General features: G+C 34.8%; 1 protein-coding gene across 12 annotated transcripts in view; it reads right to left on the reverse strand.

Moving 5' to 3' along the window:
• RPS6KB1 (ribosomal protein S6 kinase B1) overlaps window positions 1-15,600 on the reverse strand; it is a 40,771-nt gene that overhangs the window by 18,377 nt on the left and 6,794 nt on the right. For 8 of the 12 annotated variants that reach the window (XR_012130643.1, XR_012130644.1, XM_073235315.1 and 5 more), the window contains exons 2-6: window positions 13,970-14,019; window positions 12,839-12,959; window positions 11,274-11,342; window positions 3,297-3,444; window positions 1,225-1,282 (exon numbers count right to left, since the gene is read on the reverse strand). Coding sequence is in view for 9 of the 12 variants with exons in the window: in XM_073235315.1 (XP_073091416.1) it covers window positions 1,225-1,282; window positions 3,297-3,444; window positions 11,274-11,342; window positions 12,839-12,959; window positions 13,970-14,019 (446 nt within the window). In the remaining 3 variants the exon portion in view is untranslated. Of the gene's footprint in view, window positions 1-338; window positions 1,029-1,224; window positions 1,283-3,296; window positions 3,445-11,273; window positions 11,343-12,838; window positions 12,960-13,969; window positions 14,020-15,600 lie in introns of those variants that run through there. The other 4 variants (XR_005057474.2, XM_037004044.2, XM_037004043.2 and 1 more) reach the window with 4 other exon arrangements.

A 15,600-nucleotide genomic window follows, 5' to 3' on the forward strand; every position in this document is an offset into this window, starting at 1 on the left:
ATTATTAGAACATATTGCTAAAATTGCAAGGAAATCCAGAATATGCCAAACTGTCACTGGGCATGTTTTGTTCTGTGTAGCAATTGGGCCAAAAGTCATTCCGATCAAAGCAAATTTTTCCCACCCACCACCAATTTTAAAATCCCACAGGAAATAGGAACTTTGTTATTTTCACAGATCAAGTCTTAGTTTCAAAAGATGCCTGACCCTTAGAAACCCACTTATCCCTTACTTAATAACAGCTGCATATTTATATACAGTTCATGCCCACAGTATCTGCCCTCCCTCTTGCCAGCCAGCCCACAACTACAAACTGTGTGACACTCAAATTTATCTACCTCAAAAGAATAAAGGGCTGAGTCAACCCTGTCTGGACTGGAAAAGCACAAGGCACTGCAATACTGGCTGCATAACAATGTTGCAATCCTGCAGACTACTCCAGGATGGAGAGGGTGTGTCCTAGAGGACTGAGGCAGTTTCACAGCTACCACGACCACAGACACAGCCTCCAACACAGCTCAGAGAGCCTCCTCCAAAAAAGGGCACTTCATCCCTAAGGCTCTTAAATGCAGCTTCTGTGTTAGAAAAGGCCTGAAATTAAACAATGGAATGCAGTTTGGTAATTAACGTAGAAAAAAACATTTAAGTGTCTTCTATTCAATTAATGTGTAGGATAAACTGATTTGTTACCCAATAATGTCATCTCACAAAAGGATGTGCATATTTTTAATTTGAAGCAGATGCCATCTTAAGAAATAAGAGGGTAGATCCCATCCTGGCCATAGAGTCAATCCACAGATGATGTGTGCAGGCTTATCATCTCCCTAAGACTGCACCTTGGGAACTGGAAAGTCCAAAAAAAAAAGAGGAGATGAGTTCTGATACTTTCCATTGTTCCACACATAAAGTTTCCCTGGAAAACCACACTCACCCACAGCAAATGCAGGCAGCTTACCAATTCAAGGAAAGAAAGCCCCAGTGAGAAGGGTTCTGTTAGGAACTGGCACGAAGAACGTTCCACCCAAGGCCTGGGGGCAAAGGAATGATGTGACCTCCAAAAGTTGCCCAGTCCCAAAGCTGCTTCTCCCCCACGAAGTCCTAAGTGACTGGCTCCAGAGCAATTTATTGAATTATCTGGCTGCCCAGAGTGAGAATAGGGCTTTGCTTTTAATTATATGAATCATTCATTACCTGAATCCATGCAACCACAAAAATTTCACTTACCAGGCTGTGTCTTCCATAAAAATTCCCTCTCTTTCTAACTGCATAAATAATTCTCCTCCTGTAAAGAAATGGAGAAGTCCTTAGAAAAAAAACAATCTATTTCCAAGCCATTTCTAATGGGAGGTTTGTGTTTTCCTTTTAAGTATAATTAAGAGACACTAGCTCCTAAAAAAATATATATAGATACTAAAAATTAATAGGTTTAAAACTGTCCTCAGGATTCTACTTTTAGCAGTGTTTTCTTTCTTGTGTGAAATATGTAAGTTTTACAATTCTAGTTTTACATTAATAAACTTAAAAATATTTTTTAAATTCCAGACCTGAGGTAAAAAAATCTGAACTAAGGCTTCTTTAACATTCTATCCATAAGTAGAAAAATGTTAGTACACAATTAAACCACCCTTGCAAATTAGTGAATGTCCATATTCCATATTTTCAGAACTCTTAAACTAGATGAACCTGGCAGTGGCCTTGTAAAAAGCATGGCATGATTTGATTACGGAAGTAAGTAATGATAATGAAAGGTTATAATTCACTGAACAATCTTAGAATCAATGAGTCCATGCTGATGTTAATCAATGAACAGATAAATTAATTTTAAATGGGGGAGAAGGGAAAGTTCTTCATTACAGTAGAATGTCAAATAATAAGTGAATGAGGCATGATGGAGTAAGAAAAATCACTTGGCAACCATCATAGTTGTTTCAGGCAAGAATCAGTGGATGCTAAAACTGTATGTGAAAGCTGATGAGGGACAAGATATTTAAATAATGTCAAAGTATCTCCTCAAGACACTTACTAATAACAAAGGGAAAACTTCACTGGGGTAAAACTGGCAGACATCACCATATACATGTGATCAAAGTTAACATCAATCATAATGAAACAAAGATATAAACATTATGTACCTCCTGATCTGATAGACACAGAAAGACACAACGTCACTTCCATGGTCCTCCCAAAAATGCATAACCTGAATCTAATCCTAAGGAAACATCAGATAAGTCTAAACTGATTCATTCTACAAAATAACTGGCCTGTACTCCTCAAAACACATCAATGTCATGAAAGACAAAGACTGAAGACTAGTCCAGATTAAAGGACTCCAAGGAAAGATATTACTGATGTTAATTTCCTATTTTTGGTAATTTTATGACAGTTATGTAAGATAGTGTCATCGACTAGAAAATATTTAGGGATAAAGGGAAATCATGTTTGCAACACTCTCTTAAACAGTTCAGAAAAAAATTATGTGTATGTATATACATACACACACACATATGTACATACAGAGAGGGAGAGAGAGGAAGATGAAACAATTGTGGTAAAACAATAACACTTGGGGAATCTAGGTGAAGGGTACATATGAATTCTTCATACTATTCTTTTTTGTACAAATCTCAAATTATGTGAAAATAAAGTTGTATAATAAAAATAGTCACAAAAAAGCTACTGAATTTTATAGCTTTCTATTCCATGTTGTAGGCTATGATAAAGTCTATTTTTCAGAAAACTCAAGTGTGTTTGCTGGGAATAGATAACCTATAATCTAGAAATGATATGGGGAGCAGCAAGTTCCTAAGAGGCAGTAAGACCCAGAAAATGTAGATATCTAATGTAAACTGCATAATCTATCAATAAGGCTATATTAAACCAAAAACTCTTCTGTTTAGAGATACAATTCTAAAAAAAATACTGAATATCTTAAACAATTCTCTCAGTAAGTTTTCCATTTCAGTTTAGATAGAAATATTTTAATGGTTTATTTGAATTTTAGTATCTTACCCAAGTGCAGTCAGTTTGATGGGTTTGTTATCAGCTAAGTAATTGATTACAAAAGGATTAAGATAAAATTTGACAGATGGGGAAAAAACTTAACCTTTAAAGTTTCCTTCCTATTTGTCTGCAAAAAGAAACATTTGGTCATATCTGAATTCCTTATGTCAATATATCTGTCAATTTTAAGAACTATTTGATCACATTAGGAAAAAGGCATTTTCCACTGGAAAATCATGTTTGGACCCAGTTTCTGGAGAAAATGCAAATAATTTCACCAAACTGTGTGTACTGACCACTGAGATACTCAAGGATGAGGTAGAGTTTTCCACCGGTCTGAAAGGCATAAATTAAATCCACAATGAAGGGATGCTTTACTTCCTCCAGAATATTCCGCTCTGCTTTTGTATGAGCTGTATCTTTAGCATTTCTTACTATCATTGCCTAAAGGAAAAGAGATGATCTATAAGAACAAAATAGTAGACATTTTTATTCTATAGTAGCTGGAAAATCTATTTTGTGCTTTCCCTGCCAATATTAAACTATTAATCATAGTTCCCCTTAGAGACTTAGATAGAAATAATGGAAGATATTCAATCCTTATAGATATCTGCACTGTCTGGATTTCTCTGTAGTGAACATGTAAATGAAACCTAAAGATACTTTTTTTTTAAGTGTAAACAGATCAAGCTTATTCATATATTCACTAACGGTTTACTTTGTTCTAGGCTCTGTTAGAAGAAAGCAAACTAACAGAAGTCTTCAGCCCATAGGAGTCCAAATCTCAGGGAAGAGAGGGATGTCTCTTAAGGAGGTAAGCACACAGTGCTATCAGAGAACAAGGGAACTGCATTTGACCTGGTAAGAAGTCTTCCTGGAGGTGGCGGTATCTAAGCTGTATTATGAAAAGTTCTTATGATGAAATGTGGAGAGTAAGAAAAGGCATTCTCAGAGCAGAAGAGGCTTGACAGGACATGTCGAGGAAATCTGTAAGTAGTTTAATATGGTTAGATGTAGTTAAAGATTACACTGGAATCTTACTACGCTGATGGACAGTGACTGTGAAGGAGTATGTGGGGGGGACTTGGTGAAGGGGGGAGCCTAGTAAACATAATGTTCTTCATGTAATTGTAGATTAATGATACCAAAATAAAAAAAAAAAGATTACGCTGGAAATGCAGGTAGGCGCCAGGAAATGGAAGGCCTGGGCATCTAGGCAAAGGTGTTTGAATCTTAGAGTAGAGACAGAGGAGAAATGCTGAGGTAAAGGAAATGAATAACCCTTGGCTTTAAGAAAGACAGTTCTAGTAGCAGCAGTAAAGGAGTTTTAGGGAAGAAATCAGACCAGTTAGGAGGCTAGTATATAGTAAACTAAGCAAAAAGTAAGACCTAAAACTAAGAAAATAAAGGCGGTGGTGGGGAGGAAAGGAAGAAAGGGTAAATAAAGTACATCATTAGTACTTGATGACTACCTACATATAAGAAATGAAGATAACTGTGGTTTCTGCTTAAGTAATGTGATAGATAATGATGTTATTCAATAATGCAATGAAGTGAAGAAAAAAGCTCTGGAAAAATGATGCATTGTTTTGGACATGTTAAGTCTAAGTCCTAGGACTAAATTCCAGTTGGAATATTATTCATAAAAGCGAAACATCAGAAACAACCTAAATGCCCATGCATAGGATATTGCTGAAAACGTATGGACTATCTACACAATGTGTAGAACAGCTATAAAAGGAATATGGAACGACACTATGAAAACACAGTGCAAAAGAGCACATATGGCACCGCAGTATACACAGTATGCTACTTCTGTTTAAAAAGGGATGTACTAAGAATATAGATATGTATCTGCTTATACCCGCAATAATGAACACAACTAAGATCAACCAAAAGCTAATGACAGTGGAAATGTAGGAAAGGGAATGGGGCTTTTGAATATATATTCTGAGTAAAACCTCAATGGTTTTACCACTAATTTTTTTCTTACCTAAATCAAATATTATTGTGATTATAAAGTAGAGATTTTGAATTCTGAACAATGTTAATGGTTTATACATTCCAAAAATGAAATTTTAGCAACAAGGAGGGGGAAGGGAAACAAAATTGAATATACTTATACTTAATTGATATATTTACCATAGGAGAAATACATATACTTAATTGATAATTTTACCATAGGAGAAAAAAGATATTTAAAGAATTTTACACTGCACCCTCTTAGTTGCATATATGTGAGCATAAGAAAAATTGCGGAAAAATCTTATACCACACTTAGTAGATTTGTAGCTGCTAATAGCATTGGTATTATAATTCTCAACCCATTATGCATATATTGTAAAACTGAGCAAATAAGTAATGTACTGCTATCATTACCAGACTTCTCACTGTGGAAAAACAGAGATGCAAATACAGACTGAAAGAAGAACCCTATGGAATTGGCTTGGAATTTGGGATAGCAATATGAAGCCACAATTGCAAATACAACAAAAACTTCCTAGCTCCATCCACTGAAAGGGCCAGAACAATGACATTTTAGTAGCAAGATCTTGCTTTTTCTACAAAAAGAAACCAGGGTTCCTTGGAGAAACAGATGGTTCTAGGGGAGGGTCAGGGAAAGGACAGGGTAAACTCAGAGTACTCTATTGTACCACAAAGGAAGGAAGTACTCAAAAAACCGACAGAGACATGTTAAAAGGACACAGAGCTATCTTAATAGAGTTCTCTCTAGCAGAAATTGGGACAATTTGAGGACCAAAATGAAAAAAATGGATAACGCATTAGAAAAAAGTCCATACTGACTCTTAAAAAATTAAGTTTAAAAAGAAAGTATGAAAAATTCTTTACAGAAGGACAATATAGAAAAAAGTGATAAACACAGAAAAGTCTCCATTTTATAATTACTGTACTAATAATTGATTTGACAAGAAACAACACGATAAAACCACTGGGTAACTGATATTCACACATAGATATTTATTAATTACTAAGAGAAAAAGTGTTTGTATAGTGGAGAGTCTGATGGACACCATTTCAACCAAGTGAGCAAACCCAATCTTGCTCAATAATGGGATGGATGGACATAAGATGCCTCCTGAGCCCATGCACTGAAGACACAATACTCCTGCAAAATACTTCTGCAAAAAGTATTTAACTTAAACGTATAATGTGTTTTCGTGCAGAAACAATGAAACATATCAAATTAAGAGATACTGTGAAAAACGACTGGCCGGGACTCTTCAAAAAAACGTCTATGCCATAACATATATACATATGTAGAGGGGGAGGATGGAGAGACAGAGGGCAAAGAAAATACAGCAAACTAAACTGGTGATCACTGCACTGTTCTTTCAACTCTTTGAAATTTGAAAATTTTCAGATATGTTATCTTTTAAGTGCTTGGGAAGCTTGATTTCTTTTTAAATAAGTAATTTTGAGAAAGTCTGAGAAGCATGAGACTAACTGATAAGATGAAAAATTAGTAAAGCAGAATCACAGAAGTCAAGGGTGGAGTGTTTCAAAATGCTGTGGTCAATAGCTTCAACAGAGAGATAATTAACGGATGGGTTCAGTAAGGGGCACTGGATTCGGCAATTAAGAGATTGGTGGTGACTTATGAGACAAGAGTTTCATTGAAATAGTAGAGTCAATAAGTTAAAATACAGTGACTATAAAACATGACTTTTCAAGAAACTCAGCTATGGAAAGCAAAGAGGGTAGGAAGCTACAGGGAGACCCTAAATGTAGGAAGGATTTGTTTTGCTAAATATGGCAAAGATATGAATACATTTAAAAGAGAAAGATGTCAGGATAGAGGACAGAAAAAAAAGAAAGAAGTGATAGAAAAATAACCCTGAACAGGCAGAAGAGGTGAAATCCAAACATAAAAAGAGGGCTTAGCCATGGAAAGGAGGAAGAACACATCTCCCACTAAGACTAGAGAGAAGTAAGTAAAGCCAGGTGAAAATGAAGATTAATATGGTACTAGGGTAGGAATTAGAACAGGAAGTTGAAGGGAATCACATGTGACAGCCTCAAATAGAAAGAGAGACTGTCTGCTGAAAGAGGCAGAGGGACCGATAACAAAGGCTCTAATAGTTACAGAGAATGAAGTAGTTCTCTGGAGACAGGTAGAAAAACGTCTGGTAAGTACTCAGGATCCAAATAAATTGGGGACTCCAAATTCGTCCCAGCCACAATCTACAAGTTTCTGCCAGTAATGCTCAGTAGCTGAGATACAGGAAGAAAGAAGCATTAACAACGAAATTGATTAAGATGAGGACTTACTGAACTTAAGGTCAATCGGGCTAGGAAGTGACTGAAACGGCAGATTATGCGGATTAGGCTGGATTCAGAATAAACAGATATAAGAAGGGGGCTAAGAATGTCAGAAAAAAATCCATAAAGATCAAAGGACTAAAGGGCTTAGAGCCAAAACAAGGCATTGTGGGAATAAAGTGAGAAAGTTACTATTCTATTATAGACCAGTATTTCAGAGGTGGTGAATACAGGCATGGGGGGCAGTGGTGGCTGATGAATAGAGGTGAAAGCTGACAGAGTTGAGATCATCAAGGAATTAGAAGGTTAGGCTATAGACTACTTATTCAATACAACGACAATTCAACCAGAGTAACAAGACTTGCAAATAGGGGAAAAAAGATTAAAAACGGTGAGAGTGGAATAGGCTTAAACTTCAAAGTAGAAAGGGTTTTGTCCACAGGATGGAAGAGTAATTGTAAGCATAAGTTTATCAGTTCTTCCCTTGACTTGTACAGTAAGCAAAGTGACAAGCAGAGATTATGCTGGTCTCTAACGCTAAACCTTAGTATCTAGCACAATGACTGGCATATTGCAAGTTCTCAAATGGTTCAATAAAAGAAGGAATGGAAGAACTATGACCAATCTGTGAGCCATACACCTCTGGCCAAAGGTTCTAAAATTTAGTGTGGGCTGAACAAATGCCATGTAACAGTATTACATTTAACAGTATTCTGCTTCCAGAGTACATTTCTGTTGCAACTGGCAGGATAGAGAGGTAGGTGAGAGGTAGGTGAGTCTTTTCATCAACATTCCACCATGAGCAAATACCAAAACGGGTCAATTCCTGTATGGAGTAAAGAATCCCAGGAAAACTGATAAATCCAGATAGAAGGTCCAGATACAAATAACTCATTTAAGACAAGGAGACACCTAGTTCTACTCTGATTTCATCTTTGAGGTTGGAAAGAGGTATAATCTTACCAAATTTTGAGGTCAGGAGGATTAGTAGTCTAGCTTCCAGAGTAATAAAATAAGAAACTCAAAGGGAGCATACAGTCATGCTATATAGGGACTTAGAAATTAAAACCCTGCACTTAAACTCTAGTAGCCTCTCCACTTTCATTATTTTTGCTGGGAGTGTGTTTCCAGAGACAGCAAGGAAAGAATGAGATAGTATCTGATTCTCTGTCCCAGCTTGAAGAAAGAAAAACCCTAAGAGTGAGAAAGAGTGGTGACTAAGCAAACGGAGAGGCAAGCAAGTTACATCTTATAACCTTGGTGCCAAAAGGAGGCCTGACATTTAGTAGGAATTAAGTTTATGGATCTCCCAATATACCATGCCCACTAACAGTGGGGGAAAAAACCTCAAAATCCTCTCCTTTTCATTAAAGATATCAGCACCAAAAACAAGCTTCATTCAAGATAGAATTATGACTAATTATGGTCACCCCTGATTATCAGACATAAATAATCATATCAAAAACATATCAAAAGGAATGGATTACCCTAAGAATCTTTGACAGGTACTTCTTTCAACATTTCTAGAACAAGCATTATTATACTGTCTCCAACTCTATACCTGTTTCATAGATTAAAAATATCATTGGTCTCAAATGATTCTAATGGGAAAGCCAGATAGCAGATTAATCCCGACTTACTGTTACAGAAATTAATGTTCAGAATATCTAAATGGCTTCTTTAAGACAATCACCAGTAAAGTTGTGGCCACAGTACTTGTTCCTTAGCTTTTAAATTAAGAAGTCACTTGTACTACTTATGTTAAAATCACGAATATAAACCAAAATACTACAAACTGTCATTTTTTCAAGTAATTTTGATTGTCTTTTAATATAGTTTTCTAACAAAACTTGCTTCAAGACCACTTTTTTCAGAAATTAATCCCAAATCGAAAGAACAAGAAACCAAATGCACATAATCCGTCTTCAATAAAACTAGGAAATGTGTAACTCCACACCTCAAAAGGTGATGACAGAATTGGGATAAAGCAATGGTACATGACTTAGTGGAGTAGAATACAATCAAACCTAAATGCCTGCAAAGAGGAATAACTGAAAAAATTTGTTTCCATTTATAGAATCCTAGCAGGGTTAAAAAATTAGAGGCAAAACTAAAAAGAGAGAAAAGGAAAAAATTAGTCATTAGGGATTACAGAAAGCAGAAGGTAGAGGACTGAAAAACTGGGAGAGTAACTGCAGCCTGCATAAAGAACAGACAGACCAAAAAGGTTCCCGTCCCCACACCAAACAGCTTGGGAACTACCAATTGGAGAAATGTACTCTCCCGAAAAAAAGTGAAGGACCAGATACAGAGTGAAGTGCTAAACTTAAAGACTTGACTTTAGTAAAAGTCCACATGTTGAAAGGTGAGGTCTCCATCTCCTTTCTCTCATCCAGCTCCAGAATGCTTTTCACAGGTGAAAGAACAGAGGGTCTTCCTCAGCACCAAATGATCCATACCAGAAAAAAGACCTACAGACACTGCTATTTCCAAGTCTTAATTACCAGCTAATCCCATGACTGCCCTACAAAGAAGTCTACATACATAGAACTTCTGAAAAGGTTTTCAGAGTTCCACTCTTAAATATGACCAACTAATGAAGGACACCAGACATCTACAGAAAGCCTTTGATATGGAAGAAACCAAAAAAAAAAAAAAAAAGAAAAATAGGAACTTGGAAAACAGACACAATGCATGGAAAAAAGAACATTTCAAAGAATTATAATTAAAACACTCACAGGAATAAGAGAAGATACTATACTCATAAGAAAGGTTGCTATAAAAAGAAAAAACACCAGAAAGAGCTCTGGGGAACTACAAATAGGATAGCTAAAAAGAAAATCAGTAAAAGGACTAGAAAATAATTTTTAGAAAAAATTTCAGAAAGTAAACAAAAAGACAAAGAAATGAACAAATGGAAAAGATAAGAAAAATAGATGGCCCAGTGCAGGAGGTCCAACATCCAACTGAAATTCTAAGAAGAGAATACAGTAGAAAGGAAAATTATCAGAGACCATACAAGAAAATTTCCTAGAGCTGAAGGAACAAAACTTTTAAGATTAAAAGAGTGAAAATAAATAAAATAATAAGAATCAAAGTAAGACACATCATGGTAAAAATTTACAACATCAGAAATAAAAAGAAAATCTTTAATATCTTCAAAGGAAAATAAATCTATAAAGGATTGGGAGTCAGAATGGCAAGGGACTTCTCAACAGAAATACTCAACTCTAGATGAAAATGGAGTAAAATCCTGAAAATGATTTTCAACTTTAAAATCATACCAAACAATCAAGTAAGTATAAAAGTATAATATGGAAATTTGCAAATATGCAGTATTTTCAAAAACATTTACTCTCATGTACTCTTTCTCAGGAAGCCAGTAGTAGATAGTCACTAAAACAAGGGAATGATATGGATTCCAGGAGACAAAGGATCCAACATTGAAGGGGCCAACAGGATTCCAAGGATTGTGGCGAAGGGAAGTCCAGTAATGAGAGCTATGCGTAGAGAGCTTCCAGCACAGATGGGAACAGGGAGACAGAAGGTTCCTATGGGATGTGTCTAGGAAAGTAAATGGAACTATAGATTATTTAATAAGTATGACCATAGAACATTGGCCTGAAAGGTGTTTTACAGAGTTGTTGGAAGAGGATGAGAAAGGAGGGAGTAAAAAAGAGTAAAATAAGAAGTCAATACACAATTCTAAAACTGCTGAAGGAAGCAGTAGCAGAATATGCTTATTACTTAGAAATATGGAAAGCTGAACAAAAGGCTAAAAGAGTTATCTGGCAGGATATTTGAAAAAGCTCTCCTTTTCTCCCTCACAACACAGAAATAAAACAGGAGTAACAATAATGAAACATATCCCACATTCTAAGAAGACTTAAAATTGTGTTAGAAATAATTTTTTGACTGAGAATTTCAGGCCAAAATGTAGATTTTATAGCAATTAAGAATATAATAATGGGGGGAAGGAGGAAAGGAATCACCTTTTTAAGCACCTTCATGGCAAATATTTTCCCAGTATTTGCTCCTGTTACTTTTCGCACTTGAAAAACCTGTATAAAAAATAAAAGTGTGTCTGTTATTACAAGGTAAACTATGCTAGTAACTCTGCCTTAATTCCTACTTATAAAAAACAAATGCTACAGAAGCTTATATTCTTTTTTTCCCCACCTTTTTAAGACCTTTAATTACATGTATTCTACAAACCAACTTTTCTTCAAATATAAATATTTGCCCACATTTTGTTATTTTCTTTGAAATGTTTGGTTATAAAACCAACCTCTCACTTCAAAAAAAAAAATCAAATACTGTATTTGAGCAGCTTTTACAAATGGACTAATTACAGTAGCTTATATTCTTATAAAAACTATTTACACAAAGAACTGCAAAAATGATGAAATAAAGAGCAGACTATACTATAAAGATTTAGTAGTGAAATCTGCCACACAACATGGGACTTTTCTGTTTGGTCTGCTGACATCTGCTGGCAAAGTTGGGCAATGACTGTCTAATGATCACTCCATGTTACTTTATACATAAAATCCAAGTTTACTTAGAAAAAATTATAATTAGGGTTCCTAGGAACATAACACCAAACTTAAAAATTACAAAATATTTCATAAATTTCTTTGAAGGATGCCACTATTCTTGCTTCACATAAAACAGTTTAATAATAGACAGACATTATCATTTACCTGTCCCTTAAAATGACTAGCTATATAAAACACTTCCATGCAGCAGCTAAAATATGTGACTCAAAGTACATGTGTTACACATTCAAGATGATTGGAACACATTAGATGAGTCCTTATCCTGCAAATAAACTACAAATGTCATCTATGCAAAAATTAACACTATGTAATAGCATAAATACTTTAAGTTAATCCTAAATATTAAATGTATTACTAAATACATATACTTTGTTGGTAACTAGGGATAGATAGCTATTCAAATTCTATTTTTTGATACAGAATGGCTAGGTATAAATTTTCTTGGGAAGAACACACAAAGGTGAAGTCTTAAATTAAAAAGCCTTAGGCAAAACTATGAACCTAAAAAGGTCTCTTCACCTTCTTTTCCCCTCTTTTATTCTTCAGCTTCCCTAACTCCATTGCTCCAGATACTACAGGTCAAAGAAAACCAATTCAGCTTAAGGTCTCAGTAGCAGTTAACAATTTAATATGCCATGCCTCTTGAGAGTAAGGAGTCGTTTGTTTGTTTTTTAAGAGAATACCTAGAGAGGGTACCATTTAACCAAAGAAAGGAGTGAGTCCTCTAATAATAGACTGCCTGGCACAGTTGCCTATTTATTTATTCAACAAATATCGACAGAGTGTCTAGTAAGTGACAGGCTTTTATGTGTATGGTGATAGAAAGGGGAGAACTTCTGTACACCACTCAAATAATACCAGATAAGTGATCAGACCCTTTGCTGATAGCTAGAAAACAAAGACTGAAGAAGACTCCTGGATCCCCTGGGTTTTAACCAGCGTATAAAAATTAATCTACCCAAGACAGATAAAGGTCTCATTTAAAAAATTCTTCCTACCTTTCCATAGCCCCCTTTACCAAGTACCCGAAGTAGCTCAAAACATTCTGGTCTGATTTTTTCTGGCCCTCTGTTCACACTAGTTTCTGAAATTTCAAATTTTTCACAATGTTCCATGCCACTGGGGAGAAAAGCAAAAACCAAAAGTAAATTCACAAAGTTAAATTACCTTCAGCATATTGTTAGAAAGAGGAGAGAGATGTAATCCAGTTAAGGAAAAGGAAAAAAATATATGATAGCAAATTTACTATCTATGATGTAAGCAAACTAATGAGTCACTGACATGGTAGATCAAGATCTACCATGCAGCTTGATATTTGTTTGCTTATCTGCTTATTTAAAAAATATGCTATCAATTATTCATTTTCATAAGCATTAAGCATCCCCAAACTAAGATAAACTTGAACAAGTATTATTAAGTTGACAAAGGAAAACGTCTTCTAGTTATTCAAATTTACTTCATTCAAAATACATAAGGTTAGGTATTATCCAACCTCATTTGGCAACTTCAGAAAATCTGGGAGTTTTCTAAAAGCAACCAATTAGTTCAAGTTTTTATGCTACAAAAATTCTTGCTAATAAATGTATCCATGCATCTTCTCATAGTTTGATTTAAAGATGCCAATAAGGATGGCAATTTTGTCTGTCATATAAATGCTTTCTATATGAGTAATCTCAGTCTCCCCTAACCCAAGGCTTTTTCCATAAGGGTGGGTACAGGGCAGATCAGTCACCATACTCATCCAATGGAGCTTGACTAAAATGACTTAAGACTTCACTAATCTCTGTTTGAATGATGTTTTATAAGCAGAACAAGAAACTAACTTCAGGGGGCACTTCTAAAAGTTTTATTTTTCAGTAAGGTTGTTCTCTACATTAAATAAAAATTCTTAACCCACTCAGACTCATATTCACTATACTTTGAATTCGAATATTTTTTTTGAAAATCCATATATGCTTTAAAAATCCTGGATATGTTATTAGTGGTGCCAAACTTAATAAACCAGAGCTATATATATGACTACATATTTGAGAACAGGTTATTAGAATCACATGATAACTATGAACTGGAGCTGATATAATCCACTTGCAGGAAAGACAGCACAAAGAAATCTTTTCATATATACTTACAGTTCATATGGTCCAACTCCCCCATGGTCCATGCTTTCATTTAACTGACCCTGAAAAATACATTAAAATTTTAAAAATAAATAATCTCATAAACATGAAAAATTTGAAGCTTCACCTCACTACTGAAGGAGAATGAAATAAACCAGCTTTAAAATTCTCAAAGCTTTAATAACATGCATATGTGGTGATAAGCAAAATAAGTTAAGCAAAGAATGCTATGGAAATTTCAATTTTAGTTTTATATGACAACAACTAAGCTGTAGATACTACTTGTTAATGATCTACAAACAAAACCAGGTGAGTTTTTCTTTAAAAAATTACATTTATTCAAAAAATATATTTTGTGTTATGAAATTATAGCATCAATTCTAAGTATGAGTTACTAAATAAAATGATTTCTACAAAGTGCTATTCTGATATGCTTCTGATATGTAAGACTAACACAGTGCTCTAAGCCTTATCTAACTACAACCTAACTAAGCCACAACCAGATACTATAGTATACAAGGTGGCTGATCAAAGCAAAATAATTAAGCAAATTGTTAGAAATCATGCTGGCCATACATTTATTCTGACCACAGTACAAATGGGTGACAAAATTTAATTAATTAACCTCTGTACACTAACAATGAACATCAAAACTGAAATTAACAACTCCCTTCACAAGAGAATCAATAAGAATAAAATACTTAGGAAAAAAATTAATAGAAGTACAAGACTTGTACACTTGACACCTATAAATCCTATAAAACATCACTGAAAGAAATTAAAGGCCTAAAAACATCAAAAGACATAACATGTTCATACATCAGACAACTTAATATTTTAAGATGGCAATACTAACCAAATTGGTCTACAGATTTAACTCAATCCTACCAAAATCCCAGATTCCTTTGTTGCAGAAATTGACATGCTAATCCAAGGTGTATACAGAAATGCAAGGGAACCAGAATACCCAAAACAATATTGAAAAAGGAGGACAAAACTGGAGGACTTCCTGATTTCAAAATGTACTACAAAGCAACAGCAATCAAGGCATAAGGATAGACATAGATTAATAAAATATAAGTGAAAGCCCAGAAATAAACATGTTTATAGTCAACGAATTTCAGACAAAGATGCCAAGGAAATTCAAGAGGAAAGATGCAGTCTTTCAATAAATGGTGCTGGGACAACTGGATACCCACATGCAAAAAAAGATTTACTATGGATCCCTATTTCACACCATCCACAAAAATTAATTCAAAATGGATTACAAAACTAAAGCAAGAGTTAAACCTGTAAAACTCTTTAAAAAACCTGGAAGGGAATAAATCTTCATGCTCTTAGGGTAGACAATGATTTTTTAAGACAAGTCAGTGGTACAAATGGTTAAGGAAAAAATTGATAAACTGGACTTACTCAAAATTTAAAACTTGCACTTAAAAAGACACTACCATGAACTACAGCAAATAATCCTAAAATTCATATGGAACCACAAAGACCCTGAAAAGCCAAAGCAACCTGAGAAAGAAGAATAAAGCTGGAGGTATTATGCTCCCTGACTTCAAGCTATACCACAAAGCCACAGTAATCAAAACAATTTGGTACTGGCATAAGAACAGACCCATAGATCAATGAAACAGAATAGA

This window comes from Manis javanica, chromosome 4 (assembly GCF_040802235.1).
Source record: "Manis javanica isolate MJ-LG chromosome 4, MJ_LKY, whole genome shotgun sequence".
Classification (NCBI taxonomy): domain Eukaryota; kingdom Metazoa; phylum Chordata; class Mammalia; order Pholidota; family Manidae; genus Manis; species Manis javanica.